Source organism: Microtus ochrogaster, chromosome 7, assembly GCF_000317375.1.
Source record: "Microtus ochrogaster isolate Prairie Vole_2 chromosome 7, MicOch1.0, whole genome shotgun sequence".
Classification (NCBI taxonomy): domain Eukaryota; kingdom Metazoa; phylum Chordata; class Mammalia; order Rodentia; family Cricetidae; genus Microtus; species Microtus ochrogaster.
Genome location: NC_022014.1, coordinates 3,863,923 through 3,880,710, shown reverse-complemented (window position 1 = coordinate 3,880,710; position 16,788 = coordinate 3,863,923). Strand labels below are relative to the sequence as shown.

The 16,788-nt window shown below is 50.1% G+C and overlaps 2 protein-coding genes across 2 annotated transcripts in view; both read right to left on the bottom strand.

Annotated features, from left to right (window-relative positions):
- The window catches only part of Amdhd2 (amidohydrolase domain containing 2), a 10,557-nt gene extending 8,665 nt beyond the window's left edge, over positions 1-1,892 (bottom strand). The window contains exons 1-3 of the mRNA XM_013347099.2: positions 1,758-1,892; positions 1,282-1,418; positions 1,064-1,203 (exon numbers count right to left, since the gene is read on the bottom strand). Coding sequence (XP_013202553.1) covers positions 1,064-1,203; positions 1,282-1,418; positions 1,758-1,840 — 360 coding nt within the window. The 5' untranslated portion in view covers positions 1,841-1,892. The remainder of the gene's footprint in view (positions 1-1,063; positions 1,204-1,281; positions 1,419-1,757) is intronic.
- A 147-nt stretch (positions 1,893-2,039) lies between these two features.
- Positions 2,040-7,381, bottom strand: Atp6v0c (ATPase H+ transporting V0 subunit c). Its single transcript, XM_005349195.3, has 3 exons — positions 7,007-7,381; positions 2,873-3,056; positions 2,040-2,782 (listed from the first exon to the last, which is right to left on the bottom strand). Exons 1-3 carry the CDS (start codon positions 7,083-7,085, stop codon positions 2,578-2,580), a joined length of 468 nt encoding a protein of 155 aa, XP_005349252.1. The 5' UTR covers positions 7,086-7,381; the 3' UTR covers positions 2,040-2,577.
- Between the last annotated feature and the right edge of the window lie 9,407 nt (positions 7,382-16,788).

Below are 16,788 nucleotides of genomic sequence, written 5' to 3'. Positions count from 1 at the left end.
TTTAATATGTGTTAAGTGTCCACTAACTGTTCTCACTCTAGGTTTAATGAAAATTGGGACTCGAAAGTGAGTAAAGTTGTCCCAAGTCTCCCAAGGGTGGCAAGTCAAGAGGCCGGAGCCAAGCCTATGGGAGCAAGGGCACAGCCCACACTCAATGCCCATGGCCTCCCACTCTGATTCTGAGTCTACACACCCAAAAGGGGAACTAGAGACAGTCATACACTTCCCGATCCCATTACGGATCCTGCAGTGGGAGAAAAATTGGCTGAGGCAAGTGACAGCAGGTACAGGAAGAACCCATTCAAGTACAGGTAACAGTTTACTAACCTCATCAACTGCACTACATTGCATAAGAGAATACCATACTTTTAAGCAAGAATTCAGGACTGAGAGATAGAGGGCAGAATACACACGAACTGCTCTTGAATGTGCTGAAGACAGCCACCCAAGCAAGCTGAGCTCACACTGGGAAACCCGTGGCAAAGCCTTCTCAGGAAAATGGGATCCATGACAACAGACCTCCCTCTAGAGAGAGGGTGGAAGGGAGAGGGATGCAGGGCAGTGGCGAGAAGAGCAGCTCTCTCTGAAAGGCTTATTCAGGTGAGTCACATAATAGAGCAGGTTAGGGAGGAAGAGCCTGACTAGAGACAATGGCTGGGGCAGAATTCCCGAGGCCCAGAGGCTGCCTACAGGGCGCTGGGTGTGGCAGATTAGAATGGTGACGGTGACAGAAAATGTCCGCAGCTGCAGAAACCAGGAAGGGCACAACTGAACAAGAGCGAGGAGCATCCCCTCACAACCAAGTGGATGGAGGCCTCATTCAGGTTAAGAAAACGCTACTGACCGGGCTGTGGTGGCGCCCGCCTTTAATCCCAGCACTTGGGAGGCAAAGGCAGGTGAATCTCTGGGAGTTTGAGGCCAGCCTGGTCTACTAGTCCCAGGATAGCTAGGACTGTTGCACAGAGAAACCCTGGCTCTGGGGAAAAAAACAAAAACAAAAAAAGGCTACTACCCCTGGGGGGAAGGGGTTCCTTTGCTCAGGGGTAAAACAGCCTCATCTCACCTTGTGATAAATCTCTGGTGGGGAAGTGACCAGGGTGGGACAAAAGGAGGTGACACCATGGGACAGGATCCTCCGGGCCACTAGGGCGACCCCAGAACCCACATCCTCCGTGGTCTTGGAGAAGTCAACACCAAATCCACCTGTGGCCACAGAAAACAAGGGGTAGCACAGTGCTCAGAGCTCCTCCCCTGGATTCCCTGGCCCAAGCCAGGCCGCACCGTTCATCTGCACATCGATAAAGCCGGGCGCCAGGATGCGGCCTCCGCAGTCCAGCTGCTCATCAGCCACGCGCCTCTCCTCAAAAAACAGCTTCTCTGGGTCCAGGATGCGGCCCCCGCGCACCCACAGATCCTCCCTGAGGGCAGAGCAGTCGGCACTTTGGTCACCACCAGGCCCTGGAACCAAGCCCTAGTTCTATCCTGCTCCCGGCTTGTCCCTGCACCCACTATTCTACTCGGTTCCCAGCCACACACCCAGGACAGTCCTGCCCTCCACATTCACACACCCAGGACAGTCCTGCCCTCCACATTCACACACCCAGGACAGTCCTGCCCTCCACATTCTTGGGTTCCCACACCCGACCCAGCCCTGCCGCTTTTACGGCTTAGGTCCTACACTCGCCCCATCTCTGAACCCCACACTGCAGTACCACCACTCCTACACCAGGCCGAACCCCGCACTATGCAGCCCAGACCTGAGCAGCGTGCCGCCGCGCAGGATGCGGCAGTTGGTGAACTGGCGCACCGGGGCCCCCGCCGCAGGCTGCCCGCTACGCATCGTGAGTCGCGCCGACCTCAGCAAGCTTTGGGCGCAAACCGGCAGTGCCCGGAGCACCCGTAATAGGAAGCAGGCGCAGGCCGCACCACGTGACTCTCAGCTGAAGGGTTATCACGTGGACTTCGGCTCCACGTGACCAGGCCACGTGACCTGGAAGCCCCGCCCACTCAGCCCACAGAAGCGCCAGAGCACAAGCCAGTCACATCCGAGAACTTTTATTGGACACAGCTGGGAGCCAGCCCTGGCGCGCTGTACACGCTACCCTCTACCCTGGCTGTCCAGGGTTGGGGCGAGGGTGGCTCCATCCAAGGAGTCTCAGCAACAGGAACCCCACAGGCAACACTTTACTAATGATTACTATATAGTTGGGAGACAGGGCTGCTCCACAGACGCATGAATAGGTCAAATCTTTTATAAATAAACATCCAGTGAAGAGAAAAATGACAACTCTAATTCATCCTTATACACAGAGCACTCTAGGGCGATGGGTGGGGTAGCCAGAGGCTGACATCCTCACTGGTCAGGGGCCTGGATGGGAGATGAGTAGGCCCAGATGTCCACAGCACGGGGCGGCAGGGGCCAGGCGGGGGCAACAGACAATGGGCACTAGGACACTGCGCATTTACAAGACCAACTACTGAGGGGGCAGCTGCCCGTGCGTGTGTGTCAGGCTGTTCGTTCTGGAATGAGGAGGGGTGGTCTTTACATCCTATCCTGTGACTGTTGGTGGAAAACAGCTACTTTGTGGAGAGGATTAGGGCCACGATGAGACCGTAGAGGCCAAGCACCTCCGCGAAGATGAGGATCAGGATCATGCCCACGAACAGTCGTGGCTGCTGGGCAGTGCCCCGAACACCAGCATCCCCCACGATGCCAATGGCAAAGCCAGCAGCCAGACCACTCAGCCCCACGCTCAGGCCAGCACCCAGCTGAAGAAAACTCCTGGGAAGAGAAGAGATACAGGCTGTCAGCAATCTGCCTGTCCGCAGGCAAATGATACACTTCACCTGATAGTACAGGCCCAGCACTCACCTGTAGAGGGTGATGCCATCGGTCAGGGAGTTAGCGATAAGTACTGCCACCACCAGGCCATAGATGGCGATGATCCCAGCCATAACCACTGGGATGATGGACTTCATGATCATCTCTGGCCTCATGACCGACATAGCTGCGATGCCAGTGCCACTCTTGGCTGTGCCATAGGCAGCTCCCATGGCTGTGGGGGGGGGGGAGAGATGAAGTGAGCTCTGGGCAGCATGGAAGTTGCCTGGGGAGCTTTTTTGCACATTGGGAATGCTCCCCAATTACCACCACTAGAGGAACTGGAGGCATGCAGCCAAGCAGGAGCCCCCTGGGAGAATAACCATCACTACAGCCACTTCTCTTTCCACTAGCAGAGCCTCACCCCAACCTCCTAGTGCACTTCCGCCTGGAGTAGTCCTTGTGGTCATGGGGGTCCTGGTTTGCTGTGAAAGCAGCCTTTGTTCCCTAGCATTCTCTAGCTTGTGACCTCTGGCAAAACAATCACGCGGAAAAGAAGCAGAGGGGCCAATGAAAGCTTTGCTTGAGACTGGGGCATCTCTGTCCCACACCCTAAGTTCCAGGCACTTCAAACATAAGGGAACTACCTCTCAGCTGCCTTAGAGGACAGTCCAGGGTCAGTCAGTCCCTGCCTGCAGTGGGGCCTTCAAGCCTTCCAAGACAAGACAACCTGTCTCCTTAGAAGGTGTTCCCCGATCCAACCTCCTCATCAGACTGCTGCCTTCCTTTCAGGTCTTTGTTTCCCTCTCCTGCCTCTAGGTCTTGAACTCCAATTTTCCTCATTTCTGCTTTTGTTTTCCAGACCCTATAAGAACTACTCAACTACTTAAACAGGTGACATGGGCAGTCTCCAAACTGTCTCTGCCCAGGGCATTCAAGCCATGGCCATTCTGGGAGCAGTATATAACCCGATGCACAGAAAACACAGACCAGAGGTAAAAAGGACACGAACAACCCCAGCCTCTACACTGTTCGCTGATCTCGCTGGACCACAAATATTCCTACTGTGTGCCTCTCAGCTCAGTAACAGCAAAAAGACAGGACAGTGACTCAACACATTCACATCTCCAGGAAGGAAAGAACACGGACGGAGGAGGGACTTACACCGAGGGGAGGAGGGTTTGAAAAAGATCATGGAGTGGGAGATGATGAGGTAAACAGCAGAGCAAAGGAAAACCAGGCAAAGAGCAAGATTCTTGACAGCACATTCAGGCACTGAGCAGACAGTCCTAGATGAGATAACTGCAAGAGGCAGGGACTCCAATAGACAGCTTGTCTCTTCGACAGCACCCTTAGATGCCCAGACACTTTCCAAAGACTTAACACCTTAGCTTTCAAGTCCTGGGTCCATTTCAAGAGAGATTTTCCTGGAACTGTTCTGGTCATTGTGCATATCTCAGGCTCCTACTGCAAGCCAAGTCCACGCTTGGCTTCATCACAGTGAGTGCCTGAGGAGCTCCCACTCCTGAGGACATGGTACTAGACACTGAGAATACAGGCTGCTATGTGCTACTGTGAAGGTGGGGACTGAACTCAAGGAACTCTGTATACTAAAAGGCAGAACTCTGAAACAGGAAAGGAGTTGAGTTGGGGCCCTTCCCCAGAGCATAGCAGGTGGATCATGTCGCTGAAGGATGGGTGGTAAGAAGAGAGATGATGAGAATCAGGGATGGCACCAGGGACCAAGGCAAGAGGAGATAAAAACTAGCCTAGAACCAGACAGTAGCAGATATCTAGAAGGCCAAGTCTGACAGGCTGCAGAAGGGAGATCTGTCAACACCAATGCAGTGGGGCACAGAGAGCCGGGTCTGGAGGCACTTCCAGGAAAACAAGCAAACATAGGGGAAGTCACGGAAAGAAGTCACTGGCAGTTTCATGGAGAACATGATGAAGAAACAACCAACAGGATATTTGTCATAAGAAAAAAAGGGAAGCTAACATGTGAGCAGGGACTGGAGGCCTCAAAGACGTGTGCAGACCTCATTTAGTTAAAAGAACAATGGTCTTTAAACTTGGTTCATGAGGTCCAAGAGAGGCCATGAGCCAGTCACTGAGACTAGGCTTTGAGTCTTCCCAGCTGCAACACTGAGGCCAGAGAGATTTCTTTAGGTGGTGGCAATACAAAGATGTACTATTAAATAGCAAGCTTGGAAGGAGAAAATGAAATCAGAAGGTGATTCAAGTGGCCAATAAGAGCCTAAGCCCCAGAGGACTGTGAGAGTCTTGTGTGAAGGAACAGGACTGGTGGCATGTAGGTTCCAATCCCCAGAAGCTAGGGTCAGGAAGGAAAAGGCCTAGTCCAGCAAATACACAGTTTTCAATAGTGCAGAGACACCTGTTGGCCAGACGCGGCACATGAAAGGTCTTGACAGAAGAGGTTCAGGGAGCTGAGTGCAGAAAAACAGCAGAACATGAGCTCCACATGGTCAGGGATATTGTTTTGTTCACAGTAAGAACTCAAGAAAGATTTGCTAGCCGGGCGACGGTGGCGCACGCCTTTAATCCCAGCACTTGGGAGGCAGAGGCAGGCGGATCTGTGAGTTCGAGACCAGCCTGGTCTACAGAGCTAGTTCCAGGACAGGCTCCAAAGCCACAGAGAAACCCTGTTACGAAAAACCAAAAAAAAAAAAAAAAAAAAAAAAAAAAGATTTGCTAGATTCATGTATGAATGAGTGACAACCACAAGTCATCACAGGTGGCCAAAATAGGGGAACCTATGGACACATTCTGGGGCAAAGAGCAGTACGAAATGCTTGGCAACCTTCTCTAAGGAGCCCTAAAGTGTGGGGAGAACAGGCATGGGCTGGGAGGGGAAAGGAGAAGTCTAGACCACATCTCCCACCACAAATGATCCCTTAAGCCAACCATGTGGGAAGAACAGGGCTCTTAGAAGCACCTGACAGGCCCAGGCAAGGGGAGGTCACCAAGACAGACAACTGGCCACCCCAATCTGCACCCTACAGGTGTTTACAGTCAACAGACACTGTTTGGAGTTCAAACTCTCCGAGTACCTGCACAGAGGGCCAGCCTCACCAACTGCCAGCTAGGGTGGGGCAGGGCGAGGTCACTTAAGCCAAAGACCAGACCTTCCAGAGGAGGCCCAGACCAGGCCAGACCAGTCCCTGGGGGCTGTGACTTACCTCCCTCAATCCCACATTCTTGAGTCTGACCCAAAGGCTTTTCTCCCAGGAAGGCCAATTTTCACTAAATTTGATACTATAGAACTGTCAAGGCCCAACTTGAAAAGCAGAGTGCTATCAAGAACCTTGCCAGGCTTTTCCTTCCCCGAGCAAGGAAGCATCTATCTCCCAGTTCCAGCCCCTCACCCCCCTAGAAGAGGAAGGTCATTCATTCACTCATCCATTCATTAGGGCCAGGACTGAAGATCAAAGACCTAATCACGGAAATGCCGCCACTCTCAGACAAGCAGACTCTCAGCAAGCATTCGCTCAAGTGCTCCTTTCTGGACCAACCTCACTTCCATAGGTTCTAACCTGAGTCCCTGCAGGTTACCAGGACCAACCCCTCAGCCCAGTTTTCCCAATCAACCCACACGATGACAGAACGATTGGGATTGGGAAACCGAGACAAGTCTCAACCGGAAACACCTGCCTCACCCAGGGTACAGACCCACCTGACCCCCTAGCTGCTTTTGGACCCTAACGGGGACACAGGCTCCCTCTGGCCAGGAAGCCAGGGACTCCCGCACTGGGCCCGCCGCAGCCTACGGACTGGCGCCTTTCAAGATGTGATGTCACACCTGTCCGCAGAATGCAGGATGCGGAGCAGGCGCAGGAGCGGGCACAGGATCGCGCGCCGCCCCCCCCCCGGCCCCCACCCCACCTTCATGCCTGCTTCTCGGGGCTAAAATGGCAGCCACACCACCGCCCCACCCCCGCACAAACGAGGCTCGCCTGGCTGATAGAACCAGCACCCGGATCAAGTCCGTAAGCCCACACAGTCCACTGTCCCCGCCGCCATGGGGCTGACCCCCAACCCTCCAGGCCCGACACCCACATAGCTGGGAATGACGTCAGAGTGACGTCACGCCCAGCCCCCAGTGAGCAGCGGGCTCTAGTCCCGCACCGCTTCGGCACCCCCCGCTCCTCCTGCTGCGATGCTCACCGCTGAAGACCATGGCGGACGAAGCGCCTATGACAGCGAAAAATGCAGCATATTCGGGGGTGTTCTTGATGTCAGCCATGTCTGCAAGCTGGGAAAGGGCAAGCTCAGCCGGCGGCTGGGGTAGGACGGCGGGAGAGCGAGCGGGCAAGCGGCGATGGTCCTCAAGGCGGCTGAAGCGAAGGCGACCCCGCCAGTCAGCCTCTGCGCTCTAAATACCAGAACCGCAGAGCAAGATGGCGGCCGCGCTCGCGTCACATGATCTGGGCTCCGCCCCTACGGGTCGTACCACTCTGCGCCGGCGGGGGAGTGCGGCTCCAGGGTAACCGGCAGCACCTGGACAATGTGTGGGCCCTACCACCAGTCCCCTGGGCCCGGGGCCCAACGCCTGGCCTGGCCTGGGACTTCGCTGGCTCTCTGATCCCTGCCGACGTCTCCCCGGACCCTACAGTGTTGGCCCCACCGGTACCCGAGGCGGGGCCGCAGCTCGCAATATTAGCATACAGGGTGGAGCCTACGCTAGCCCGCCTCCTCTGCGGCTGCGCGGCGCTCGCTGGTGTTCGAGTACCTGGGTACATTTTCACTGTGTTCCCTAACCGAGAACCCTAGGCACTGTGCTGCATGTTGTTCAGGTTCTCACGTTTGCCCGGAGAGCTAGGTTAAAGTAGTGGCTCTACAGAATCCGTAACAGAGGAAATCCCTAGTGCGGGGGCTTCACCCTCTCCTCCAGCCCCCGGGAATGCCACGCCCCACCCCTCCGTGTTTAAAGAGCCACAACCCCAGGTGTTCAGTCCACACCCGGGTTCCTGCAGATCCTGGCCTAACGTCTTCCCTTTGATTCAAGGGGAGAAAAAGGAATCCCTCACTTTACCCTTCTTGCATCAGGGACCCTGACATCAGTTGAGAGGTCTCTGTCTGCCCATGATTGGCTTTATTTTTTTCTATTTTTCTGCTGTTTTATTTATTTATTTACTTATTTATTTATTGAGATAGGATTTCTCTGCATAGCCTGGCTTTCCTGGAACTCGCTCTGTTAAGGAAGCCTTTCTGAGATTTTTAGAAACCTGGGTTATCTTTCTGTTTGTTTTTTTTTTTTCCGAGACAGGGTTTCTCTGTGGCTTTGGAGCCTGTCCTGGAACTAGCTCTGTTAACCAGGCTGGCCTTGTACTCACAGAGATCCACCTGCCTCTGTCTCCCGAGTGCTGGGATTAAAGGCGTGCGTTACCACCGCCTGGCTATTATTTTATTTGATTTATTATTATTTTGATTTATGTATGTATTTTATGTATATGAGTGCTCCATTTACATGAATGCCTGAATGGCAGAAGAAGGCACCAGATCTCATTACAGATGGTTGTGAGCCACCATGTGGCTGCTGGAAATTGAACTCAGGACCTCTGGAAGAGCAGTTTGTGCTCTTAATCCCTGAGTCATCTTTCTAGCCCCTCTGTTTTATTTTTGAGACAGAGTCTCACTGTGTAGCTCTGGCTAACCTGAAATTTGCCATGTAGACCAGTCCTGCCTGCTTCTGCTTCTTGAGTGCTGGGATTAAAGGTATGAACCACCCTAGTTGACATAACATTTTAAAAATTTTTTTGAATTTTATTTAATGCACATTGGTATCTTGCCATGGGTGTCAGGTCCCTTGGAACGAGAATTCTGGACAGTTGTGAGCTGCCATATAGGTGCTGGAAATTGAACCTGGGTCCTCTGGAAGAGCAGCCGGTGCTCTTACCCACTGAGCCATTTCTCTAGCCCCCATTGTTGTTGTTTTGGGTTTTGGTTTTGTTTGTTTGTTTTGTTTTTTAATGGCACATAACCATTGAAAGTTAACCCAGAATCCCAGCACTCGGGAGGCAGAGGCAGGCGGATCTCTGTGAGTTCGAGACCAGCCTGGTCTACAGAGCTAGTTCCAGGACAGGCTCCAAAGCCACAGAGAAACCCTGTCTCGAGAGAGAAAAAAAAAAAAAAGAAAGAAAGTTAACCCAGGTTTCTAAAAATCTCAGAAAGGCTTCCTTGTCCTTCCAGCATCCACGCAAGGCCCACACCTGCTGGGCCTCCTTTCTGGATGGTGATAGAGGATTGGTTTCCATAGCAATAAAATCCTAGGTCCTGTAGTGACCTAGGACCCCAGCTACCAGCCTTCCTTCCACCTGTCTACTCTGGCTGCTTCTTTTCCTTTATCCCTCCCTCGAGGCTCAAGCTCATATCCCAAGACTGGGGGTCTTTCCAAGTGGTTTGTGTGCTAGTACCTCAACATTCCCCATGGAGGCAATGATCCTTCTGCTGCACTCTAACTCCTCCCCCTTTTCACAATAGAACCCTCCCTGTGCCCCTCCCCTCACTTGCCCACGGAAGAGCAGGGGCCTGTTCTATTTCAGAGAGGAAGCTACAGACTACAGAGGGCAGTTACTAGGGCTCCCTCTACCCGTTCTAATTTTTTTTTAAATAGAATAGATTTTAATTAATTATTTATTTATTTATTATGTATACGTGTATATGTATTATGTATACGTGTGTGTGTCTGTAGGCCAGAAGAGGGCACCAGACCTCATTACAGATGGTTGTGAGCCACCATGTGGTTGCCGGGAATTGAACTCAGAACCTTTGGAAGAACAGGCAATGCTCTTAACCACTGAGCCATCTCTCCAGCCCTCCCCCCCCCTTCTAATTTTTGAAGAAGAATCTTCACTGCTGTCTCCACCTCTTCACCTTCCCTCTCCAGCTCCTTGCCAAAGTCACACTGACTTCTGAGACGCTAGTTATGCTGTCTCCAATTCTTCCTCCCACTCCCCGCTCTTTCTCCTGTGTGCTAGTGCCCGAGGAAGGCAGAGAGCGTGTCATATCTCCTGGAACTGGAGCTACAGACAGTTGTGAGGGGTCATGTAGGTGCTGGGAATTGAACCAGATCCTCTGCAAGAGCAGCAAGTGCTCTTAAGCACTGAGCCATTGCTCTAGCCCTTACAGTTGGTTTTTCTAATCATCACTTAATGTCCTATAATTCTTCCGTGATCACATGCTAGACCTTCTCGGTGTGCTTCCCCTGCTGTCATTTACCCTCCAGCTCCAATCCCCTCTTCTAACCCATTTCTCAGAAACCACTTTCCTCCAGGGAGCCCCCTGCCACGGTGCCACATTTCTCCTCTCCCTCCCCTAATGTCCCCCTCACACTCCATCCTCACTTTCACTGAAGGCATTTTGACTCTGTGTATCCCAGATCCCCAGCAGGGTGTTCAGCGGAGAGCACCTACATGTCAAGCCCTATACTGAGGCATTTGAGGCCACTGCCACACCTATTCTTATTCAGTGGATAGTAAAGCAAACCTAGGAAGGCTAAGAGCTTTGCTCTGGTCACCAACCAGCAAATGATGGAATTAAAATTCTGGTCTAGGGCCTGGGCTAGCAGGCTACACTGCCAGGTCAGCCACTATTTCTCAGCTCATTCCATCTCATGCCTCCCACTGGGATCTCCCAGACACTGCAAGGGGCCCCTCCTTTGGACTCCAGGAAAGAAACTGTAGGGGCATCCCTGCCTTCTCCCTTGCTGTTACTTCCCCCTTGGCATGAAATCATAGGTCATGAGTTCTGGCCTGTCACTGTGAGTGGGGATTTCCAGACACTGAGAGGGAGGGGATTTGGAAATGCGTGTCAGAGAGATATGAGGAGAGGGACAGAGATGCGGAGTGGGACCCTTAGACAGCCATTGGCACTTTCCAGAAATCCCAGAAGAGGAGGCAGAAGAAGTTACTAACATCCTTGACAACCTTAGCCTGGAAAGGTGGACGTACTCCAAGGAAGGCAAGACCAGGTTTAGTAATGCACAACAGTCAGCTCAGCACTTTGGATGCCAGGGCAGAAAGAGCGTAAATTTAAAGTGAGCCTGGATCACACAGTACTATCTCAAAACAAAAACAAAACAAAAAGGTTGGCGGGAGAGAGAAAGGAAAAAATAGGAGGAAGAGAGGGGCAGGCAAGGGGAAGTAAGAGGAAAGCGAGGAGGAAGTGGAGGAGGGCCAGAAGGAGGGGAAGGAAGAAGAGGGGGAAGAAGAGGAGGGCAAGGGAAAAGGAAGAAGAGGGTGAGGGGAAGGAAGAGGAGGGTCAGAAGGAGGAGGAGGAGGAGGAAGGCCGGAAGGAGGGGAAGGAAGAAGAGGGGGAAGAAGAAGAGAGCGAGAAGGAGGGGAAGAAGCAGCAGCCTTTCTGGAACATCAAGAACCATGTGTCCCAGAAGGAACCTTGCCAACAGCCTCCTTCCGAGTCACCATGGAGGCCTGGGTGCGGGGGAGAGGAACACAAGGACACGGGACAGACAACACTATAAAGAGATGGCACCATGGCACTGTGCTTTTGTACATTGGTGAGACAGAGCCATGTGTGGCCTGGACATGGTCAGTGGAAACAAAAGCACACAGATAACGGCACTATTTTGGGGAATAAATATGATAAAAGGCAGCTAATTTTTTTTTCACGTACTCAGCTGTGAGAGGCAGCTAATTTTTAACCCAAAAATAGTTGAGTCATGCATGGTAGTGTACATCTATAACCCCAGCATTTAAGGGGTTGAACAGGAAGTTGGAAATTTTGAGGATAGCCTATGCTATACAGGCAGATCTTAATCTAAAAATACCAAATAAGGCTGGCCACTGGGCGGGGGAGGGTGGCAGGGTGTTGCTTGATGGTAGAATTTGTGTTTAGCATGCATGGTGTCCTGGACTTAATCCTGAGCAAGAGAAATAAATACCTTATGGAATAAGGATCAGAGAAATAAAAACAGGGGCTGGAGAAATGGCTCAGTGGTTAACAGCACTTGCTGCTTCTTCAGAGGACCGGATTCCATGCCAGTGTCCACAGGACAACTAGCAGCTTCGGTTTAGAGAATCAGATGCCATCTTCTGGCCTCATGGTGCACATGCAAACATGCAGGCAAAAAACGCTCACACAAATTAAAACAAAACAAAACCCCAGCAAAATAAAACCCCTCCTGCTCATGGTGGAACACTCCTTTAACTCCAGCACTTGGGAGGCAGAGACAAGAGGATCTCTATGAGTTCAAGGCCAGCCTAGTCTACATAGCCGGTTCCAGGATAGCCAATGCCACATATGGAGAGCTTGTCTAAAAATAAAATTAAAAAACAATAAATAAATAAAATCCTATAAACACAGAATCTTTCTCTTGCTGCTTGGCTCCTAGACAGTTTGAATAGCAAGGGTGACCTCAAGAGCAACAATAAATATGTATCTACAAGGCAGGCAGCTAGTATGATCCTAACACAGGGCATCTCTGGCTTTTAGCAAAATTTCCAGATTTCAAGTGTTGGTGCCAGGGGCCTGACTGGATCTTCTCTGAATGAACAGGCAGGCAGAGAGGCAACTCTGCCACCAGGGGGCAGTGGGGACAGACTAAAGCTAGTTTGCTGTAAACTTAGGTGTGGAAGCAGCTTGTCAGATGCCTTTGACTCTGTCTCCCCCGCTTGGTAGAGGTGAGCTGGGAGCCTATTGTGGGAGTAAACGTGTAAACCTCATTTTAAAATAAGTCAGAAAGGAGGGAGAAATGGTTGGGGCTCCACCCTGGGGTCCAACAAAAATCTTATTTCTAAATAAGTCTTAAAATATGAAAAGGTTAGCCGGGCTGTGCTGGTGCGTGCCTTTAATCCCAGCACTTCAGAGGCAGAAGCAGGCGGATCTCAGGGAGTTCAAGGTCAGCCTGGTCTACAGAGGGAGTTCCCCGACAGGTTTGCACCACCACCTCCTACCAAGAACAGTAAAGCTTTTTTAGGAGCTACAAAGCTAGGAAGGGTCTTGAAAGCCCAGAAACAGGTTCTGGGTCCATCTAGGAACTGCAGAAAACCAGAGCTCACTGTAGCTATGCTGGAGGAGCCCTCGGATCAAGTACCTCTTGGCCTAGTAGACAAGGGCTTCTCAAAGTGGGCTAGGCCTCCCAGCATCCTCTGGAGTAACCTGCAATACGACAGGAAAGCCTTTGAGTTAAGAGGCAGCAAAGGAGAAGATTACAGGCCATATCTACCCTTGCAGTCAACATGGGGAAGAGAACCAGGGAAGAAGTGGATAACCACTATTTTATGGGGAAGCAAGCAGGGTTTCAGAGCAGCTGTAGGCACAGGGCAGGAACCATGCGCAGAAGCCTCACAGCAAGGAACTAGATAGGAGAGCAGGTATTTGTGCACTGTTCAAAGATAAACATCGTGCTAGGCTTCGTGGTGCCGGCATGTAATCTCACTTCCTTTGGAGGCTAAGAAAGATGATCACAAGTTCAAGTCCGGTCTAGGCTACAGAGTGAGTAGAAGGACAGCTTGGGCACCTTAGGACACTGTGTTTTAAGCAAAAAAGTAAAAACAAACAAAACAAAACAAAAACCAGTTTGGGGATATAATCAGTGGCATGTGCAAGATGCCACATCAAATTCTCAGTACCACAGACATTAAAAAAAAAGTAGACAGCATTAGGAAAGATGTTAATATTAGCTTATGCAAATGTTCAAGTCAGTTTCATTTTGAAAGAGAAACATGAGTTTGATTTTTTTTTTTGAAAGAATGTTTCTCTGTTTAACAATTTTGGCTGTCCTGGAACTCATACTGTGAGCAGGCTGGTCTTGAACCACAGAGATCTGCCTGCCTCTGCCTCCCAGGTGCTGGAACTAAAGGTATGCACCACGGCCCTGCTGCTTTTACTTTTTAATGATTTATTTTATGTGCATTGGTGTAAGGGTGGAACTGGAGTCACAGACAGTTGTGAGCTGCCACGTGGGTGCTGGGAACTGAACCCGGGTCCTCTGGAAGAGCAGTCAAGTGCTCTTGACTGTGAGCCATATATCCAGCCCCTGACTTTGCTATTGACATTGAGTTTTACTTTTCACAGGAACCAGACGACTGGAGACATCTGGTGGCTCCTCACAGTGGTTTCTTCTCCTTTCTTCAGTTATACCAAATGACAAACCCTGAGGGCCAGAAGGCAGAAGCTAGGTCAGGAAGTGGGTTCCCATGGCTGGCAGTGACAAAGGAAGCAGCAGAATATGTACCTGTCTCTGTGGGGTCTCCTTGTCATGGCTATGATGGGCTGGTGCAGACTTCAGCTCTACTTGAAGTACGTCTTCTAAGAGATGGCCAATGTATCCTGGGAAGGGTGCTCAGGACGTTCCATCCTGTACTCTCACATCACACACAACGATGCCTCTTCTTCAGTTATTAATTTTATTTAGGACTCACATCAACACTTATCCAAACATCACAAAATCACTTATTTTCACATTACAAAATTGCATTTTGCTCAAATCAAATCCACACTTTTGCTCTGTAAGCGGGAGTATGTTTGGTACACTCACTCGGGTGTTCCGCAGGGTCAGCCGGGAACCACACTGGATTTAGTTTTTTGTTTTAAGATAAGGTCTCACTATGTAAGTTAGGCTGGCATGAAACTAGCTTCATCCTGCAATCTTCTTGCCGCTTCCTCCCGAATGCTGGGATTACAGGTGTGAACCACGACACTGAACTGATGACCATCTGTCAAAGCCCATCACAAGATCTAAAAGGTAAAGTTATACTTAGACCGTCTTCCCCTCCAGTCTTCAGCTTACAAACTTTAAGCTTTATTTTTATCTTATTTGTATGATTTTGCCTGCATGTGTGTCTGTGCACTGCTTGCACGCAGTGCCCAGAGGCCAAGAGAGGGTGGAAGATCCCCTTGAACTGGAGAAATGGGCAGCTGTGAACCGCAGTTTGGGTGTTGGGAAACAAACCTGGGTTCTCTGGAAGAGCAACAGTGTTCCCCTACCCCAAGACAGGTTTTCTCTGTGTAGCCCTGGCTGACCTCAGACTCAGAGATCTAGCTGCCTCTGTCTCCTGAGCACTGGGACTGAAGGCGTGTGCCACTCTGCCCAGCTCTTCATGTCTAATGCACAGCAGAGTAGGAAGGCAGGGCCAGAGAGCATCTAAGAGCAGCCAAGTGGCACACCAGGAGATACGAGTCTACATGGAAGTGTTTTGGTGGTTTGGTTCTTGCCATGTCACAGGTCAGTGTGTCCATGTATCCAAGCACTGCCTTCTTCGTCCTAAATACAATGCTAACAAATTCCATGCAGTTCAAGAAAGTGACTGAGCCTGCACACAGTCATTGTCTGTAGTAATGTACATGACACTGCACCTAATGCCAACAGCACAATCAGAAGTTGAGGGAATGAGGGACGTCATAAAAAGGTCCTTTTTTTTTCTTTTCTCTTTTTAAGACATTGTAGCCAAAGCCAGTCTTGAGCTTAGTATGTAGCTAAGGATGACCTCATCTTTCTGCTTCCACTTCCACATGGTGGGGTTTTAAACACACACCAGGCCCAGGTAAGAATCTTTTTTTTTTTTAAAGACTTATTTATTAATTATGCATACAGGGTTCTTCCTCCATGTATGCCTTCAGACCAGAAGAGGGCACCAGATCTCATTACTGATGGTTGTGAGCCAGCATGTGGTTGCTGGGAATTGAACTCAAGACCTCTGAGCCATGTCTCCAGCCCCCAGGTAAGAATCTTAATACCAAAATTATCTTTTAACTTCATATGCTCTCTGGCCGGATGTAGATACGGTGGGGAAAGAACTTGAAGGCCTGCTTGGCATTCATGCTAGATATAATAACTGCACATAAACCCGAGGAAGCCATGGAGGAGCTACTCTGGAGTAGCTGCTATAGAGAACTACAACCTAAATGGTGGCTTACAAAACAAAAACAAAGCAAACAAACAAAGCCAATCTAAAACCTTAACAGTCTTTTGAGTCTGACAGCGGTCTAGATTTCGTGAGGGCATGAGAAAGCAGGTGTCCGTAAGCACTGAATGTATTCCCGCTGAGCGGAAAGACAAGGCTGTGGTTTAGTCAGGGGCTGTGCCCAAGCCACTTTCTGGTTTATTTTTCCTTCATTTTTATTTTATGAGTGTTTTGTGTGTATGTGTATATATATATATATGAACTATATCGATACAGTGTCCACAGAGGCAAGAAAAGGGTCTGGATCCTTGGGAACTGGAGTTACAGACAGCTGTGTGCTGCCACGTGGCTGCTAGGAATTGAACCTGGTTAGAGCCAGTGCTCTAACCGCTGAACCTTCTTTCCAAACCACCCCTCTCTCCACAGCTTTTTAAAACAAGGTCTCATTATTTAGCCTTGGCTGGTCTGGGACTTGCAGCATAGAACAGGCTGGGCTCAAGTTCACAGAGATCTACCTGCCTTGACCTTCTGAGTGCTCGAATTAAAGGTGTGTTGCTTGGCCAATTCTTTTGATATTTACAGTGAATAATTGGATGAGGATCTTCAAAAACTTCCACCTCAGCAATTCTGATGTAAACTGTAGGTACAGGGTCCTAGATTCGCTCCTCAGCATCTTTAAAAAAGTAGTACAAAACCTAAATTATTAAATATAAAATACTTAAGGAGACCAGAAAAGCTTTGCAGACTCAGGAAATGAATAAGAGAAACCTGAAAATCTGAAATCCAGAATGCTCGAAAACAAACTGCTCTAAAAAAGTGGAAAAAAATAAAAGCAAGCAGTTTACAAAAATAAGAAAAACTATGGGGCTCAGCGGTTAGAGCACTGGCTGCTCCTGCAGAAGACCTGGCTCAGTCCCAGCACCCATGTGGCATCTCACAAAAATAGGAAAAACTAAAGCAGTAATTTAGTTCATTACAAGAGAAATTCTTTTTTTTTTTTTTTTTTTTTTTTTGCTTTTTCAAGACAGGGTTTCTCTGTGGTTTTGGAGCCTGTCCTGGAACTAGCTCTTGTAGACCAGGCTG